This window comes from Ctenopharyngodon idella, chromosome 22 (assembly GCF_019924925.1).
Source record: "Ctenopharyngodon idella isolate HZGC_01 chromosome 22, HZGC01, whole genome shotgun sequence".
Lineage (NCBI taxonomy): Eukaryota > Metazoa > Chordata > Actinopteri > Cypriniformes > Xenocyprididae > Ctenopharyngodon > Ctenopharyngodon idella.
Window position 1 is genome coordinate 1,067,501 of NC_067241.1, and position 21,365 is coordinate 1,088,865.

Sequence of the window (21,365 nt, forward strand, 5' to 3'; positions counted from 1 at the left end):
TACTGAAATAAACAATGTGTGTACTGTACGTGTGAACCCTGACCTCTGGATAGACTCCAATCAAGGAGTCCGCTTTAGTGTAAAACTCCTCTTTCAGAGAGATCACGATAGCCTGGAAGTTCTGCACCGACTGATCCTTGATGTAGTTTGCAACCTACACAACACATGCAAAGAACAACTTAGTACATGTAAATCTCAAAGAATTTTTAGGTTATGAAAATCAGGAGCATTCATTCTTTTGTTAATGGTAATGGTAGGGCTGTCACAATCATGAAATTTGGGCTAGCAATTAACCCCTTAAGCCCTGAGGGTATTTTCAGTTTTTTTTTTTTCCTGAGTGACACACAAAAAACTAAAGACTCGTAACTCCAAAACTATAGCAAGGAGAGTCAAAAGGTTGGTATCATTTGAAAGGAAGCATTTTAAATTAAAAAAATAAATAAATAAAAAAATAAAATTGGACATTCTCATACTAAGAAACAGCAAAAAAAAAAAAAAAAAAAAAAAATTGTTTTTGAAAAAAAGAAGAAAAAAAAGAAAATTTACATCTTTCTCATTTAAAATGGAATATCTCATGAAGGGAATATGGTAGCAGGTTAATTCTTTTTCGGTGATGTTCCTCTATATGAGAGCTGTATCTGGATCAATTTTTTTGGTGTTTGCATGAAGAAATAAAAAAAAATTATAGCATTTGGAACAAAGGTAGGCATTTTTCATTTTTTTTTGTTTTCTGAGCGACATGCACAAAAATAATGACTCATAACTTCAAATCTTTAGCAAGGAGAGTCAAAAGGTTGGTATCATTTGAAAAAAAACTTTACATTTTTAAATAAAAAAATAAATTAAATTTGGACATTCTCATGTTGAGAAACTGCTGATAAATTAAAAAAATAAAAGTTTGCTCAAGGGAAATTTTACAAATATTTCATATTTGACATGCAATATATCGGAGAGGAAATAAGGTAGGAGGAAAATTATTTTTGGTGATGTTCCCCTATATGTGAGCTGTATCTGGATCATTGTTTCGTTGTGATCCGATAAAGAAATCAAAAGAGCATTTGGAACCAAGGTAGCCTTTTTTGTTTATCCATTGGCGCCCCCTGATGGCCATTTTTAAAACTGTTTTTCCGCGTGGAGTAACTCGTGCCAAACACATCGGATTATTTTGATCTTGGACTCATATCATTTGGGAGAATCTCCTGTAAGTAACGATGTGCCATTTTCTACAATCTATGCATGTTTCATCTAAGTTATACGCTAAAATGTCATGTGATAGCTACATTTTAGCTTCAGTTAGCATCTGTATCTCGTGATCGGTTAATTGGATTATGCTGATGTTGGATTCATTTTAATCGTGAGAATCTGCTGAAAATAACGATGTTTTTCTACAATCGGAGCATGTTTCTGGAAGTTACGAGCAAAAACGTGAGATAAATACAGCATCTGGATATTATTTACAAATGGGTCTTGCGGGGCTTTATGTACAAAAACTCGCTCAAGTTTAGTCAAAGTCCAAAACAATTATACTCGTTGTATTCTACTCCGTGAGACCTTTCAAATGACATATAACACATGATTATCTGAGATGTATGATGCTTTTGACATATTGGAGTACATAATAAAAAAAATATTTCCTAAATTATGATTTTTATTTATTTATTTATTTTTTTCAGCAAATAACTCAGCAGTACTTAGGAGTTAATCAAATTGGCTACATTCATTGTAAAGTTTAGACTTTAAGCTTTCAAATGACACCTATTTTGTGATTATCTAGGCAGTAGTTTTGAAAAATATGATTATTATTTTTTTTATAGCTAGGTGGCGCCCTCGGGCGGTACACTCCGTTTTAGAGTGATAGCTCAGCACTCCTTAAGAGTTGAACAAAATGAATGCATGAATGCATTAAAAAGCTGAGTGTCTAAGCTTTAAAATGATGCCTATTTTGTGTTATTGCTGTCAGTGGTTGCTTAGTAATTTGATTATGAATTTTTTCGCGGGGGGTGGTGTCCCACCGACGGGACACTTCGGGCTTAAGGGGTTAACAAAAAAAAAAAAAAAAAACAAACAAAAAAAAAACCCCAAAACAAAACAAAAATTAAATAATTTATTCATCATGTCGTTCCAAATCTGTATGACTTACTTTCTTTTGTGGAACATAAAAGATGATATTTTAAAGAATGTTTAATATTGTAGTTTTTTTTTTTTTTTTATAACAGTTTTTATATAAACAAAAAACAGATTAAAGTCTCATTGTATACAAAAATATACTATGCACAAAAAAACCTAAAAAAACAAACAAAAAAAGAAACAAAAGAACCCCCCACCACCACCACCCCCCACGAACAGGCACCAGATACAATGAAAAATGAACACCTTAAACAAAAACATATGTAATCAAACAAACAAAACATGGAGTGAAGAAATACATCAGTGAAGATACATATTACATGAATGCTCAAGCAAATTCAACTAAGATACCTAAGGAAGGGGCCCCAGATTTTATCAAATTTTTTAGAAGCATCAATTCTGGAAGAGCGAATCTTTGAGCTTGAGGGCGGCAACCATCTCCACCAACCATTTATGAAAACTGGGTGGTAAAGTGGACTTCCACTCCATCAAAATCACCCTTTTAGTTACCACCATACCGAACATTAGAGACAATTGCTGAGAATGTGTTAATGCTAGTGTAGGGTCAGAACACCCAAGCAAAGCAATTCAAAGTTTAGACTGATATCTTCTCCAAAAACATTTGAATACCAGTGAAAAATATTCTTCCAAAACTCAAATCTCGGCGCAAAACCAAAAAGTATGAGCATGCGTGCCATCTGAGCTCTCACATCTATCACATAATGGGGAAACTGAAGGGTCAATTTTATTGAGTTTAGTTTTGGTATAGTGTAACCTATGCAATACTTTAAACTGTATAAATTGTAATCTGGCATTAATAGAGCAGGTATGAATTCGTTTCAGTCCCTCTTCCCAAATCTCATTTGAGATATTAATTCCAGTATCATTTTCCCATGCTACTTCGAAGTGATCTGAAGACACTGCAGAATGAGAAACAAACAAAGAAACAAATCGTGTCACCAAATGTTTGTCCACAGGAGGTTGGCCCAAAAGATCATACATATAATGATCCTGAGGCAAATCCTGAAATTCAGTAAAAGAATGTTTTATGTAGTGGCGCACTTGTAAATATCGGAAAAATTGCTATTGGGAAAGATCAAAGGCTTTATACAAGTGTTCAAAGGTGGCAAATTTTCTATCTATATAAAAGTTTTTGACTCAGACCACAGTGAAAATACCTTATCCGACAGGCCTGGCAAAAAATTGATTATTGCAAATGGGCAGGCGCTCAATGCGGTCTTTATTTGTTTTAAAATTCTAATGGAATTGAGCACAACAAAATTCTTACATTGTAATTTCTTTAAAGATAGATCGCTGACCCGCCAGAACATCATAGCCCTTGCATTAGCAGCCCAATAATAATTACGGAAAACAGGGAGCGCTAGACCACCTAATTCTTTCGGCTTCTGCAAATTCTCACCAAAGCCAAACCGATCCAGGACAGAAAACATAACTCCAATACAGTCGAAGGCCTTTTCGGCGTTTTAAAGAACAGCTGCCTTGGAATTCTTACTCCGATTACTATATAAAATATTTAGCAGGCAACGTGAATTAAAAAAAGAAAATCTTCCTGGGACAAAGCCAGTTTGATCTGTGTGAATTAACGAGGCCACATGTTTATTTAAACGCGTGGCCAAAATCTTGGCAATCACTTTTTGATCACAATTGAGGAGACCTATTGGCCTGTAGCTTGAGGGCTCTGTAACATCTCTGTCTTTTTTCTTTAAAAGGCATATATGTGCCTCATAAAAAGAATCTGGAAATATTTTCTTTTCAATCGAATGATTTACCATTCTAAGCAACAAAGGAGCAGTTGAGTTAATTGTCTCCAAAATTTCACAGAGTAAACGGTTCCTCTAATTCCTCTTTGGCACATTCATTAAGTTTTGGAAAGTCCACTGAATCGAGAAATTGATGCACTGTATTGTTCAGCTCAGAACAGCTAGAAGAATAAAGGTGCTTATAAAATTCAGCAAAACGATTATTAATTTCTTTAGGATGTGTTAATAAAGTACCATTCTGAGATTTTATTTGATGAATGGCCCTACTGGCCTGCGCACCCCTCAATTGTGTGGCAAGAAGCTTATCTGCCTTGTCTCTCAATTCAAACTGTTTCTGTTTAAGTTTAATTAACAAATTAGAAACCTGATCGTTCAAAATAGTTCATATTTCAACTTAAGAATAGCTGTAAGGTCACTCTGAGCTTTAGATGAATGAAAGGTTTGTTCTAAAGATCGAAGTATGGATTCTATCTCAGACAGAAGCCTATGCTTCTCCCTCCTCAACGAAGATTCATATGCAATAATATTACCTCTTAACACTACTTTACAGGTTTCCCACAAACAAGAGTCTGAAACATCCCCCTGTTCAGCATGAGTTCTGCACACTCACGAATACTTTCATTATAACCAAAGTATAAGCACAATGTATATTTTTCATGCTGTTAATTACTTTCAAATATAAAGAATTACCGGTATAGGCCAATTTTCATATTGGTGCATCCCTAAATTTGCTGTCAGTACTAGACTCTCAGTTCACATGGGTAGTAAGGATACACCGAGATGAAAATTCTGGGCAGAAGCCGAAGCCCAAATTTCTGGATGCACTTGGCCAAAAACAGAAAATGCTTTTTAAAAATTATTTTTTGTATTATTTTGAATTAGCTTATTTGTATAATTGTATTATTATTATTAGATTTAATGAAGTTCAATCATTTTAATGATACTGAATTTAAAAAATACAAGCTAATAAAATAACCACATTTTTACTGAAAGTAACACTAAAATTGGAAAAAGTTTTAGACTTTTAAACATCAATATATTATTCTTTACTCAGTTCTATGCAACAGAATCAGATTTAACAAATTTATTTTTTTGACAAATTATCCAAATAATAGGCCTAATGCAAAGAAACAAGTATACTACTACACAGAAATTTCATGTCAGCGTGTTATTTCAACAGACTTTGCTTTTCCGATGAGCATGAGCAGTACATGAATGGAGCGTTTGTATCACACCGCGCAGTGATAACAGCTAGAGCGAGAGTGAAACCTGAGCACTGAACACTGAGGGGCGGGGCAGCATATATTTCTGGCCGTTTTCCTCTTTCGACCAAAAACGCCATTTTCGGACAATTTTTCGGCAGCTGAAATTTCGGTGCATCCCTAACGGGTACTTTGTACTTTGTACTGTGTGTGTGGCTGACCATGTTCGTCTGCCACCACCAAAGACCATTTTTGAACTGGTGTGTTGCATGGGCGTAGCATATAAATTTAATAAAATGTAAAATCATCCCACGCACTTTTGACACAGGGTTTCTACAGGTTTCATCAAATCTAATTTAATGCTTTTAAATGCCAATTTTTAAATTTGTAATGGCATATATATATTTATTATACACACACACACATATATATATATATATTATATATATATATATATATATATATACACATACATATATACATATATGTGTGTGTGTATAATATTATATATATATATATATATATATATATATATATATATATATATATATATATATATATATATATATATACATACATACACATACACAAACACACACACACACACACATATATACCGATCGCTAAATGCAGATAGATGACGTGATGCGGCAATTAGAATATTCATCGTCATTGTTGCATTCGTATTCTGCTAAGTTTCAGCCCTTTACATTTGTTTGCTTTTCTGGTGCTACTCTTTGTGCTTACATAATTTTAGAATAAAGGTCTTCAACCCTGTTCCTAGGGACCCGTTGCCCTGCAGAGTTTAGCTCCAACCCTGATCAAACACACCTGAAGCAGCTAATCAGGCTCTTCGGCATGTTTGAAAATACCCAAGCAGGTTTGACCTTTGCGCTATGGTTCTACTGTGATCTTTGTTTGAAAATATTTTCGCTGCTAAAATTGAACAAAAACAGTCAATGTTCCTTCTAAAACATAAGTGACTTATACAGCCTATTATTATCCACTATCGATCACCACTTACACTAAATGTAATAAAATCAGTAATTCTCGCTTTTGGTGATTCCCAAGGTTTTTTTTTTTGTTTTGTTTTTTGGCATTGACATTTTAAATCAGGCTTGTCTGGATGGGCAAGTAAAATTCTCTTTCTAAATTTCACTTGCCCCTTCGAAAAAAATCCACTTATCCTGGACTAATGAACAAGCGTTAATGTCGAGCCCTGACATGTTAAAGCAGCGCTATAATCCTGATTTATAATCTGACAAAATCACCATACACATAAGATAAAGACATTTACTGTGATTTTGGCTAACGTTATATCAGACCTGCAAACTCACAAGAGGTGAAAAAGGTGGACAAACTAAATAGTTGTAGGGGGGCCCCCACATCCTTTTTTGTGATTTTAACATGTAAACGAAGCATTTTGGTGTACTCTGAGAAGAAAATAAATGGAAAAAAACAACATTTGCTTCAAGTAAAAAAAAAAAAAAAAATAATAATAAAAAAAAAAATTACAAATTATTGACACTAGGGCTGGGCATTGACACAAATCAATTAGATTTCACAATTGGATTAGATTTCGATTCAGGAGCTTGCGATTTGATTTTAATTTGATTACCTTCAATTCAATATTGATTAATTTGGGGTCTATAAGGTAAAGTACATGGCAAATTTCCTCAAAGAAAAAAATATCTCAAATAATGCTGTAAACTATACAGGGAACCACAGCTGGTACATCATTATAATATTAAAGGTTAAAATTAATCGATTTGTATGCTACTTACATATAATTACCCATAAAGAAGTTTTTGTAATAACGTTATAATACATTTTATGACAATTATGTTTCTACTCATTTTTTAGGCTATATAAACATTTAAATGCTGTCATAAAATGGATTTATTCAAACATGCATTCAATATTGAAGCACATGTTAAGCACAATTACAAGGGATATGCTATATGTAGTGCATGTATGGAGTATGGAGTATGGAGTGCATGTATGTAGCAAAATGCTCCTCTATAATTTTTGTAGTTCATTTTTGTAGCTAACTAACGAGTTTTTGGACACTGAACGGCTTTACTGAGGTAAATGTGACAATTAAATGTGACATTTTTTACAATCTGTTTTATTGACGTCTTTCCGCAGTTGAAACGCTCATTGAGCGATTACATAAAACATGATACGGATTTTGTTAAGTTGTACTGTATCTTTCAACATACCTTCAGAGGTTGTTGTAACTAGTAAAGTGGAAGAGATGATCGGTTTGTGCGCTCTGCTTGAACTGAGGCGCCTGAACGCCAGGAAAGATCGCAACAGACGTGCCGTCTATGATCTCACTCCAGTCTATGGGAAAGTAGCCCATCTGTCGATAAAATAATCACTCAATAGAATCTATTTTATTTGTTCTCTGACACAGCCTCAACTGAATGCGCTGTGCCTCTTAGCCGCTCACTGAACACAAAGCACACAACCCAAGAGGCAAAACTCCGATGCTTTTTGGGTAACAGCCACTAGGTGTCGCTTCGGTAGCGCAGCAGCCATTTTGGGGTGAAAATGCCAACTGGACAATAGAATCCATCACACCTTACGCACCCAAAATTGGCGAATCTCACAGCCGCAATCTCAGGAACGCAATAGAAAATTGAGTATTTCGAGTAAATTTGGAGTATTTCCATTTTATGCAACTTTACATATTTACTATTAATAGTAAATTAACAAATTAATAATTAACAAAGTTAAGATCATGTTTGTAGCGTGATCCAGGGGATTAAAGTGGAGTAAATTACTCCACTAGGTCTGAAATATATACCTTTTAATCCCCTGGATCATGCTACAAACATGATATTATAGAACATGATGCATTGCTGTGTCTGTTATCCCATAATTCCCACTTTTCGACACAGTGGCTGTGTTTTTTTGTTTACATAGTCTTGCTTTAATGGACATTAATATAAGACAACACTGCAAAAACAGTTTACTGTTGGAGTATTTTATCTGTCCTACAGAAAACAATTGTAGAATTAGTTTGCTTACTATAGAAGTTAGAAGTGTTTTGAGGCCTCTTGACCTATGTGACTATAAGGGTCAGATGTGTCTGAGAAGTTAACTTGGCCACTAAGCATATTTTGTTGGTAATTTTCCACCAGACAACAGGTGGCTGTGAAATGAACAAGACCATTATTAAGGGAGTCATGTGAAGGCTTCTTGCCTCCGGGAAGTATTGACTGTTTTGATACAATGTTTCATCTGGCCCATGGGAAAAGGGTTGACCATCAAATTGGCAGAAGGCCCATGAGAAATTAAGTCAAAAGATGTACAGTAGTTGGCAGTCGGTCACCCTTACTAAGAAAATGATCTCTTACATAAGCAACACCTGCAATTTTATTGGTGAAATGACTGTTGTGGAAATGTTGGGGACTACATGGGAAAGAAAGGGAGGAGAGCACCTGCAAGTGAGAATATGGGAAAACTGTAAGGGTGGATATTACCAGCCAATTATTGCCAATTGTTGCTTGACAATAAAGTTAAATACTTTTGAGACCTGGAACTTCGACTCTGAGTTTTTCTTCGAGACCAGAACTGAAGGGACACAGAGACATCGAATTTGCCACGACACTGTCAAGCTGTTATATTTAGGGGCCAAGCACTCCAAGACCTGAGTGATGATGCTAAAAACTCAGCTTTGATCACATATTGTACATTTTACTATATATTCTCATAGAAAACAGCTACTTTAAATTTCAATACTATTTCACAATATTACTGTTTTTGCTGCATTTTTGATTAAATAAATCCAGCCTTGGTGAGCAGAAGAGACTTTTTTCTAAAACATTAAACAACTGAAATGTTTCCAAACTTTTAATAGGTACTGTATATTTTCTGCCTTATTCTGTGATAATTTTTTTTTTTACATTGTATAAAATCCATGAGGATTTAATGCACAAGTAGTACATAAACCAATCATAAAATTGTCATAAAATATAGGAAAAAAAATATTATAGATATTGGTTATTGTTCAACAGTGTATTTGATTTCTTATTAAAAGCAAATTGATTTTGATTTAAAAGCAAGAGGAAAAAAAAAAATCTGTCAATTAGACAAAGGTCAGATAAAAACTGGTATTACACCTGACATTTCTGTTCCCCTCAGTTCTGAAACCCCTGGTGTGTTGTGTGCCTCAAAATATTAGCTTCTGAAAGTATGAAGTATGAAGTTAAGACTTAAGACACCACTTAGAGACTTCACATCATGAACACAAAGAAAAGCCTGTTACAGATGACAAGTTGTAGTACTGTATTAATTACAATGTTTCAAATAATGTTGTTCCATGCGTCACCAGGTGGATACTGAGTGGAGCACAACAAAATTTAAATGTTCGTCATATTGCAGTTTAAATTGCAGATGCAATATGACAAAATAATCACACTGACAAAACTGTGTGCCTCTCACCTATATCCTAATGACTGTGTGACTTATGTAATAAACTCTGGTGTGAAACAAACCTTGCCAATGTTGGTATTGTCCAGTGCTGCATCAATCTCATCCAGAACAAAGAAGGGAGCAGGCTTATAGCTGTAGAGGTGGAGAAATTTGTCAGGTATAGACTGAAGAATGTGATTTGACCTGAAAGTAAATATACCTTTACATACCTGTGAATGGCAAACAGTAAGGCTAGAGCAGCCACAGTCTTTTCTCCTCCAGACAGGTTGTCCATGGGCCTGAAACGTTTGCCTGGGGCCACACAGTTATAGTTGATACCATCCAGGTATGGCTCCTCTGGGTTCTCAGGCCCCAGAAATGCCTAGCAACACACGCACACACACACACACACACACACACGCAACACGCACACACACGTGCAACACGCACACACGGGAAAGATTTGTCTTAGTGTTTATGAGAGGATAAGTACTGCAATGACTAATTGAGAAAATTACTGAAAATAACTAAAAAAAAAAAAAACTGAAAATGAAATTAATGAGAGATTAGCCTGGTCTTTGCATGTTTTATTCCTGCACTGTGTAAAGTATAACCTTGAAAAGCAACATTTTTTGAAAATTATGAAAAATAGATTGTCACAGAGCAAGCTGTAGCAGAAAAATGCAAGTTTACAAAAGTACACAAGCAAACTTCATAGGTTGTAAACATATGGTTTCATGTGGCCAGGCTATACTTTTGTTGTTTATGCAAATCAAAACCACACTTGCTTTGCTGTCATTGTTTGGGTCTCTAAAACCTTTGCTTGCAAGTTGCATCTAGGTGGGCTGTATCTGTAGACCAGAATAAAAGATCTGTTTCTATGCTACTCTCTCCTAGAGCATTTGTTTGGCTGCATTCATTACGTACACTGTAATGGCCTGAGGAAATCCAAAATTTGACCATATTCTATAGTGTCACTTTGACATTATTAAATAATATCATGGCAGTGAATGTAAACAAAAACAATCTGGGTCACTATGTTCTCTGAAAGGTAGTTGAATCTAGCTACACTCATTTCAGAGTATTACTACAGAGTTTATGACATTAGAGAACAATGTAACCAAACTTCCAAGTGAGAGTGACCAATAGAAACAGGTCTTTCATTCTAGTGCACAGATACAGCCCACTGATATGCAGCTTCACTTGTATTCACAACTTTTCAACTCACAAGCAACACCAGCAAACAATAACAAAATAGAGTGCAAATTTATTTTCAAAGTGATTATTTGTTGTAGTCTTAAGGCCCCATATACTTCAAGCAAAATCAAAGAATGAACTGGTGTGGCGTCATTTCGAACAAAACCAGGCCAAAAGGAAGTTCATTTGGAGTTTGTTTTGGGAGTTAGAAATGGCTTGCCAAAGTGAACTGGTAAACACTTTCAAACTACCATTGGTCCATGGCGACTACGTAATAGGTAGGTGTGCTCTGAGGCTCTGCCTTCTTTGATGTGGAAATTTTCTTCAGTTCATTTCTTCTGATCAATCCATTGAGGCCGGACACCTTTTTTCACATTTAATATTGTAAAGCTGATTACTTTAAAGAGATACACTGATACACATATATAAAGTGATTTATACACACAGAGCGGTATATAAATAAATGTGACTTGACTAGAGTGCCAAACTGCAGAGTTTGTGTAAACATATCCACATCGCTATGATCAGATGCTTTCTTAAAGGTCCCATATTATGCCCATTTTTATGCCCATATTATGCCCATGTAATTTAAGTCTCATGTGTCCCCAGAATGTGTCTGTGAAGTTTCAGCTTAAAATACCTCACAGATCATTTATAAACCCATGGTGTAAATACCCATTTCTGACTACAGTCAAGAACAGGCTGTTTCATGCATGTGCCTTTAAATGCAAATGAGCTGCTGTGCCCCGCCCCCTCCCTACGATCACAGTTCCTGCCTCAATCGGATTCTCTGCCAAATATTAACAGGACATCTTCTTGGTTTTGATTATCATCGCGAACACTCTCACGGATAGCATAGTTTTTCTTTCATCATTAACCCTCTGGGGTCTGAGGATTTTTGGGGCCCTGAGAAGTTTTGACATGCCCTGACATTTGTGCTTTTTTCAGTTGTTCATAAACATATTAATGACAAAAGTGTCACTACACTGTATTCAGCACAAACTAGGCTACAATATTATGTGAGGAACATGTATGTACATGTTTGTTTTTTTGAAGGAATAACGTTTATGAGTGGTTATTGAAAAAACAAAAAACTTAAGTCACTGAAATAAGGCCAAAAAAAAAATTAAATCTGTGTTTACAAGATTTCTGGGTATTGGAGGTTCTAGACTAGAGTTTTTGCTTCAAAATGATGTAAAAATTATCCTGCCTACTTGTTCATATAAAACAATATATTGATTTACATTTTGTAAGACACTTTTTGTCAAGAAACACAGTATGCGTGGAGGCGTGAATCTTCATGAATAATGCCGTGATTCACACCTAAGAAGACAAAAGATTCGCATAATGACCTCTAATGTCCTGCATATTAATGAGCCCTTTCAGTCAGGGCCCGTATGTATAAAGCCGCTCAGAGTAAAATTTTAGTCTGTGTGTCAAAATTCTAAGAATGACATAATTTTACTCTTATTCTTAGACTTAAGAATAAGTGTGATTCATAAAGGTTCCTAAGTGTCAAGACTAGGTCTTAGCTCCTAAATTATTTAGGAGAGCTGGAAAGGTCTCTTAACCTAGTTAAGAGTAACAAGAGGAGACACACACTTTCCAATGAAGATATGATGTATTGGAGTTAAATGATGACATGGAGTTGATAAAATTATATAAACGTGATTGTCAATTCTTTTTGTAACTGACCTAATAAGAAATGTATTACATTTATTTAAAGTTATTACATTTAATAAATATTACTTAAACAATAATTAATATGTTTAATGCATTTTAATACATTTAAAGGTGTTGTATGCGATTTCTCAAATTCGTTGTTGAGCACTGTTGATATTTGAAATCAACCCAAACCCACCCCTCTTTTCATTGCGCCGCCTCCAAAACTTATACTCCAATACTAATCACCCTGCTCCAAGTCGGTCTCGAACCCCGGCCTGATCACTGCTGGCACGTGAGGCAAGTGCATTAACAATGACGTTAAACACCTCATTCTCTAACGGTCATCAGTGTGCTGTAGTTTAACTGCACAACTCTCACTATCTGGCCACTGTTACACACGCAATACGAGAGTGGACATCTGTTTATCACAGCTGACGCGCAACAAAATGCTTCACGAAAAATAAAGCGCGGATGATGAACGAACGACAAGGAAGCACAAAAAATGAACGTACAGTACACAAGAGTGAATACAAACAAGCGTTTGTTTTGTTGTTAATCGCCAACAGAACAGCAGCTCCAGACAATCAAACCCAGTGTTACTCACATGAGAAGGAATCAAAGCAGCCTCCGCGTCTGTTTTCAGGCCTTCCTGCTTAGCTCTCTCCAGCACTGGAAAGCTTTTCTAATATAAACGCGGTCCTAAAGCGCTTGCCCAGTCATAAACCTTCATTCCAGTGATATTCTTTTGAGCTCTTTAGTTTTGTGTAAACTTACCACACCAAACATAGTGGCCAAAAATGATGTGCAAGGGTTTTTTTTTATTGTTTTTTTAAATGACACTACAATTTTGCTTAAACCATCAAAATATGAGGAAAATATTTTTATGTTTATATTTATATTATTTAAATGTTTAAAAATATGACATGGACTACAACATAATCAGTTTTTAATATTTCATTGGTTCTCTCTTGTTTTTGCATGTGTTCATAATTACTTTGCATGACAGCCTGGCCAAAAATAATTTGAAATTTCATTTCATTATCACACATGAAACAATTGACTCCAAGCACAGCTACACAATATGCTTATATCTTTTAACACATTTTTAAAAATATTTGAATTAAGGTTGAAGATGTCAATTTTCATATGGCTGGACATCACCTTTGGCCACTACTCTATGGCAGTTCATTGACTTTCCAACTGACTGTCAAACCATGCGGCAAAAGCAAGCCACTTTTATGTTGATAGTGGGCTTCCCTGGAGTTGTTGGAGCCGATGATGAACTCGTGTTCACACCATTACTCTAACTGTAAATGAGACATATCAATAGAAAAAGATTCCACACCATTAATACTAATTTGTGATAATTTTGCACAATGCAAAGCTATTTTTAAATATAAATCTAAATATTAAAATATTTTTCAATGATTTTTTTTTTTTATAATAACATTAAATCATCGGTGTTGTGCTGCTGTGACTTCACCCTTGCAGACTCGCTATTGGCTGATTCAGAGGTTGAGGGCGGCCATTTTGAGTTGACATCATTGTAGTCTTTACTTCACAACACTTAAGTGCGACTTCAGTCAGCACTTAAGAATCAGTCTTATACTAAAAGTTGCTTTTAGCTTCTTTATATAAAAGTCTCCTACTCTTAGAAAAGTCCTACTCTTAGAAAAGTCCTACTCTTAGAAAAGTCCTACTCTTAGAAAAGTCCTACTCTTAGAAAAGTCCTACTCTTAGAAAAGTCCTACTCTTTACTAAGAATTTTTTGACACTTAAGTCAAAACTTAAGACTATTCTTAAGAGCATTTCTGAGAAGTTTTATACATACGGGCCCAGGTAGGCTGTGAAAAAACCCTCTGTGATCATGCTGATAACAGGATTAAAAACATGATTTTTCTGAGCTCATCATATTATTGCACATCATGTGAAGAAAATTTTGTATAGGCCTATGTTAAATTACATTACCAGTCAAAAGATTGGACGCATTACTAATGTTTTTAAAAGAAGTCTCAAACCAAATAATGGTTTTCTATTTTAATATACTTTAAAATATAATGTATTTCTGTGATGCAAAGCATCTGAACATTCCTACCTCTATGGCATTTCATATAGGCTACTATATTTGTTTTAATATATAGCCTAAATGTTAATGTGCAGTTGACAAACTATACATCATTAAAAAGATCTAAGACTCAAGCTTCACATTTTGACCTCTGTTTTACTCTTAAATATTGACAAAAGCATGCACATTTGGAGAAATATTGATGGATTCTCATATGTTTATGTCAATTTTCTATACAGAGGAGTAATATTTATTCAATATTTATTGTCATCACTATGAGTGCTGGATACTGCGTTTTCAATTCATACTTGCAGCCGGAGGGCGCTCTGTACACCTTTAGTCCACAAATGCCTCCTAAAGAAGAACACACCATGTGACATTCCAGGAACTAACAGAGGCTTCCAGAGATCGCTAACCATGGCTTTAACATACAAATGAACACTTTTCAAGACAATAAATACACAATTGAGACGATGTATACATGTATCGCCTCAGAATTTGCGTCTGAATAGCGCTCGCTCCATGGGCGTGGCCGCATTAGCGGATAATGAGCTGAATCATGGGCATCTGACATGTGTCTCTTTTCATACAGATTACATAAACAGAGAATTTTTGTTTTCGATTTGACTTACACAATTTAAAACCTGACATTTCAACATTTCTTTAGACATAAGTCTATTTTTTTTGTGATTAGTATTCACTAAGTTACACTTCATTTTCTGAGAACTATCAGATTGGACTTCGTTCAGAGGTAGACGACAGATCACGCATCATTTTAGTTTTCTTTATTTTACAAAAAGCACAACATTTTGTTTTTACTCTGAGTGTACACAAATAAAAGATGATATTTCACAGATTAAAATGGTGTATAACTCTTAATTGTATGTGCAACATTGACTGAGTATTTTGAGTCTTTTTCACACTGGTAAGAAAAAAAAAAACGAAGCGGTATTGCCGGCGATACCTCCGACTCGAGGGAGTTAAAGATTATTTCCACGCGTTTTAAAGCTACATCAGTTTAAACTTCTAATGGATTGTTTTCTGAGCGCACTTATCTGAAGCGCACACACACACACAGACAGCTGTCAGACGTCAAGTCTCGTGAGTAACTTCTCTTTCACATTTTTTTTTGTTTTGTTTAAACTGTCAAATACACACAAGTTTCTGTCAAAAACACACAGTTCACAAACAGTCAGTTATGTCAGTGAACGTAAATATCAAGCAACGTTACAGAAATCGTATGTGTATATTAAATCTGTGGCGCATTCCCTTCAAAAATAAAATTAATCCACTGTGCGGCTCAGATGTCAGTAAATGAAGACTGTTATGTTCACTCTTACATCCAACAACAAAACATCTCAATTACTTGCCAGACGTTGTTGCTACAGCTGCTCGACCGCGGAGAAAATGGCGAAAACTATGGTAATACAGGACTGTCAATCAGCAGCCGTGGGCGGGGCATGATAAATGTGTGATGTCACATTACTCAGAGAATCAAAACAGCTTGTCTAATGAGACTGCTTTGGTTTAATGGGGATTTGAAAAAAGGAGTGGGTGGATTTTTATCATTGTGGGGTGGTTGTTCACACACACTGCCAACACACATTTATATCCAAATCCCTTGTAAAAGTGGATTTAGCATAATAGGTGACCTTTAACTGTTTTTAATTAGGGCCCAAGCCCAAAGGGCGAAGTTTTACCTACAGTCACCAAACTTGGTACATGTATTGTTCTCATCAAGCCGGACAATTTAATTTACACTCATTAGCTCTGACCAACAGGAAGTCAGCTATTTTGGTTTGAATGTGGATTTTTTGAAAAAACAGGCTATTAATTTTATACTACTACTCCTACAGGGTTTATAAAATTTACACCAAACTTTTTTAACTTGTTGCTAAAACATTGAAGTTGTTAAATTGCAAAGGGATGTTGGATATCTCTAATGGTGTTGCCATGGTTTTTAATTACAAGAAGTATGTTTAAGTTTCAATTAGGCAAATAACTGCTCTTTGGTTAAAATAATATTCAAATATCATATATAGAATAAGCACTAGAGTGCAGGAAATATCTTTTTAAACGGTTGAGAAGACAAGTACACCGTTTTTAGTTATAAAAGGCTTTAGTTAGTATTATATTTTAATGTATATATTTAGAGATGATCAAAGACTAATTTCTGTTACAGTATATATTTTATTCTTATTGTTTAAAATATTGAATCATCTGACTCAACTAACTGGTCAGGCTCCAACTGTTCTGCTTCTGTCTGTGTGTGTGTGTGTGTGTGTGTGTGTGTGTGTCTCTCTCTCTCTCTGTGTTTTAGAGTCTTGCAGGTTTAACCCTTTCATTGCTGTGTCCTTTTGACTGCATTATAGGATAGGAAATCTCTTAGGCCTTCTCTTCTATAAATTTGTATATCAAAATAAAGGCATAGAACCAGTTCATTTGTAGTGCACTGACTATATAGTTTTATATAATTAGTTTAATAATCTGGTTAAAAATAACGTAAAAGACCTTAATCTAAATTCATTTGGACGTTTAATATTTTTAACTGCTAATGATGACTTTGCTATAAATGCCTTTAGTTAGTATAACATTTGAATGTATATATTAAGAGATTATCAAAGACTAATTTCTGTCACAGTATAGATTTTATTCTTGTTTAAAATGTTATTGAATCATGTTCAACTGGTTCTTAAATCTCACTCTCCCTCTCTCTCTCTGTGTGTGTGTGTTTGTGTGATGTCACGTTAAGTGTGTGGGTGTGTGTTTGTGTGTGTGTGTGTGTGTGTGTGTGTGTGTGTGTGTGTGGGGGGGGGGGGGGGGGGGGGGGGGGGGGGGGGGGGGGGGGTGTCAATGACACTTTTAATAGTTTAGAAAAATATATAACACTGGACAAGATTTACACTGGACTTAGACTTAGAAATTTTTGAGCTGCAAAAGATAACTTTGCACTCATTTCAAAGTGACCTATGACATCCTATGACATGATATTAATCTAAATTTAAATGATCTCATGGGTTTGGCTGTTGTGGCTTGTGATCATATGGGCACCAGCTGCTGCAGTAAATGTGGTGTGAATTTGACATAGTCCTTTTATGTTTAACCATTTTAAATGCCCACTGCCCACCGTGCAGATTTGCCCTGAAGCCACCGGGCTTGGGCCCGCCATCGCTGCTTGCAGCTATATTTATTTTTATTTATTTTTTTCAGTCATCCGGGGTTTTTGGGGGCCTTAACATGCTCAAAAACTCTTGAAAATTGGCACACACATTGGAATCTGCGGCCATTAGGACACCGCAGAGGCTGGTACCCGGGCTTGGCAGGGGGGCTCGACAGCGCCCCCTTGAGCAAAGTCAGAAAACTTGGTCCATATATCAAACACGCTTGCACGTATTTGTATGGAACTCGGTACACATATAGACCTCATCGGGCCTAACAACTTTCATGCTCTAAGTTATACGCCAGCTCAACAGGAAGTCACTTATTATGGGTTGTTTGGAAAACGCGTGCTCTGGAATTTGATATACTCCTCCTAGATGATTAAATCGATCACCACCAAACTCGGTCAGCATGGAGTTAAGACATTGAGGATGCTAAATTGCGAGCGGATTTTTGTTATCTCGAACGGTTTGGCCGTGGCAAGGCAACGAATTTATGGCGAGAAAAGGGAAACACGAAATGTGTTATAAAGTCTGCATACAGTGATTGATTTTTATGAAACTTCACCTGTGTGGTGTGTTCGTTATAGGATGCTGATCACATGGATGTGACTACTGTGAGTCAAAGTTATAGTGCCACCAATTGGCAGCAGGAAGTGTGTCACTTTCAAAACGCTTTGAGATCACCCTATTTTTTTTACCCGTTTTGTTTCAAACTTCATCAGTGTAATGTCAATACACAGCAGATATAGACCTGTGAAAAGAATCATGATATCTCAAACACTGTTGCCATGGCAACGCATCAAATTTTAATTTTCGTTATGGATGCTTTTGAGATGCTTAGCATGCTTCAAATTGCATTAAAGGGTTAGTTCACCCAAAAACGAAAATTCTGTCATTGATTACCCACGCTCATGCCGTTCCACACCCGTAAGACCTTCGTTAATCTTCGGAACACAAATATTTTTGATTAAATCCGATGGCTCAGTGAGGCCTGCATAGGGAGCAATGACATTTCCTCTCTCAAGATCCATAAAGGTGCTAAAAACATTTAAATCAGTTCATGTGAGTACAGTAGTTCAATATTAATATTATAAAGCGACGAGAATATTTTTGGTGCGCCAAAAAAACCAAAAAAAAAAAAACCCAAATTATTTAGTGATGGCCGATTTCAAAACACTGCTTCAGAAAGCTTCAGAGCATAATGAATCAGCGTGTCGAATCAGCTGTTCGGAGCGCCAAAGTCACGTGATTTCAGCAGTTTAGCGGTTTGACAAGCGATCCGAATCATGATTTGATACGCTGATTCATTATGCTCCGAATCTTATCGGTGAACACAATCCACCGTGCCATTCGCCGTTGACGGCTAAAACTCTATAGGTCAAAAAAGAAGCCATATCTAAACATAATCCAGAAGCGCAGGCGTTTTCTCTGGGCCAAGGCTCATTTAAAATGGACTGTGGCAAAGTGGAAAACTGTTCTGTGGTCAGACGAATCAAAATTTGAAGTTCTTTTTGGAAAACTGGGACACCATGTCATCCGGACTAAAGAGGACAAGGACAACCCAAGTTGTTATCAGTGCTCAGTTCAGAAGCCTGCATCTCTGATGGTATGGGGTTGCATGAGTGCATGTGGCATGGGCAGCTTACACATTTGGAAAGGCACCATCAATGCTGAATGGTATATCCAAGTTCTAGAACAACATATGCTCCCATCCAGACGTCGTCTCTTTCAGGGAAGACCTTGCATTTTCCAACATGACAATGCCAGACCACATACTGCATCAATTACAACATCATGGCTGCATAGGAGGAGGATCCGGGTACTGAAATGGCCAGCCTGCAGTCCAGATCTTTCACCCATAGAAAACATTTGGCGCATCATAAAGAGGAAGATGCGACAAAGAAGACCTAAGACAGTTGAGCAACTAGAAGCCTGTATTAGACAAGAATGGGACAACATTCCTATTCCTAAACTTGAGCAACTTGTCTCCTCAGTCCCCAGACGTTTGCAGACTGTTATAAAAAGAAGAGGGGATGCCACACAGTGGTAAACATGGCCTTGTCCCAACTTTTTTGAGAGATGTGTTGATGCCATGAAATTTAAAATCAACTTATTTTTCCCTTAAAATTATACATTTTCTCAGTTTAAACATTTGATATGTCATCTATGTTGTATTCTGAATAAAATATTGAAATTTGAAACTTCCACATCATTGCATTCCTTTTTTATTTACAATTTGTACAGTGTCCCAACTTTTTTGGAATTGGGTTTGTATAAAAGCACACTGCAAATGATAACTTCACACTCATTTGAAATTGAACTATGACACTACAGGTGCTGGTCATATAATTAGAATATCGTGAAAAAGTTCATTTTTTTATTGTAAATTATTTTAAAAAAATGAAACTTTCATATATTCTAGATTCCCTACATGTAAAGTAAAACATTTCAAAAGTTGTTTTTTTTTAAATTTGTTGATTAGAGCGTACAGCTCATGAAAGTCCAAAATCCAGTATCTCAAAATATTAGAATATTTACATTTGAGTTTCATTAAATGACCATCCCTACAGTATAAATTCCGGGTATCTTTTGTTCTTTGAAACCACACTAATGGGGAAGACTGCTGACTTGGCAATGGTCCAGGAGACAATCATTGACACCCTCCACAAAGAGAGTAAGTCACAGAAGGTCATTACTGAATGGGGTGGCTGTTTACGGAGTGTATATCAAAGCATATTAAATGCAAAGTTGACTGGAAGGAAGAAATTGGGTAGGCAAAGGTGCACAAGCAACAGGGATGACCGCAAGCTTGAGAATACTGTCAAGTAAAGCCAATTCAAACACTTGGGAGAGCTTCACAATGAGTAGAATGAAGCCAGAGTCAGCGCATCAAGAGTCACCACACTCAGACATCTTCAGGAAAAGGACTACCAAGCCACTTCTGAACCAGAGACAACGTCAGAAGCATCTTACCTGGGCTAAGGAGAAAAAGAACTGGACAGTGAACTGGTCGAAAGTCCTCTTTTCAGATAAAAGTAAATTTTGCATTTCATGTTGAAATCATGGTCCCAGAGTCTGAAGGAAGACTGGAGAGGCACAGAATCCAAGCTGCTTGAAGTCTAGTGTGAAGTTTCTGAAGTCAATAATGATTTGGGGGGGCCGTGACGTCTGCTGGTGTTGGTCCATTGTGTTTTATCAAGTGCAAAGTCAATGCAGCCATTTTCCAGGAGATTTTGGAGCACTTTATGCTTCCATCTGCTGACAAGCTTTATGGAGATGCTGATTTCCTTTTCCAGCAGGACTTTAGCACCTGCCCACAGTGCAAAAACCACTTTCAAGTGGTTTGCTGAGCATGATATTACTGTGCTTTATTGGCCAGCCAATATGCCTGACCTGAATCTATGGGATATTTTCAAGAGAAAGATGAGAAACAGTCGATCCAACAATATACAGATGATCTGAAGGCTCAATAGTGCCTCAGCAGTGCCACAGGCTGATCACTTCCATGCCACACTTCACTGATGCTGTAATTTGTACTAGGAGCAAGTCATTTGCTGTAATATGTCCTGCCGATCAAGTATTGAGTGCACAAAAGAACATACTTTAAAGAACTTGAACTTTTCTGTTTTGCAAATCCATTTTTTGATTGATCTTAGGAAATATTCTAATATTTTGAAATACTGGATTTTGGACTTTCATGAGCTGTACGCTCTAATCATCAAAATTAAAAAAAAAAAAACTTTTG

General features: G+C 36.1%; 1 protein-coding gene across 1 annotated transcript in view; it reads right to left on the reverse strand.

Annotated features, from left to right (window-relative positions):
* Positions 1 to 21,365, reverse strand: part of smc1al (structural maintenance of chromosomes 1A, like) — a 91,148-nt gene that overhangs the window by 2,763 nt on the left and 67,020 nt on the right. Inside the window, exons 23-25 of the mRNA XM_051880927.1 lie at positions 9,763 to 9,914; positions 9,616 to 9,685; positions 44 to 154 (exon numbers count right to left, since the gene is read on the reverse strand). Of these exons, the coding sequence (XP_051736887.1) occupies positions 44 to 154; positions 9,616 to 9,685; positions 9,763 to 9,914 (333 nt within the window). The remainder of the gene's footprint in view (positions 1 to 43; positions 155 to 9,615; positions 9,686 to 9,762; positions 9,915 to 21,365) is intronic.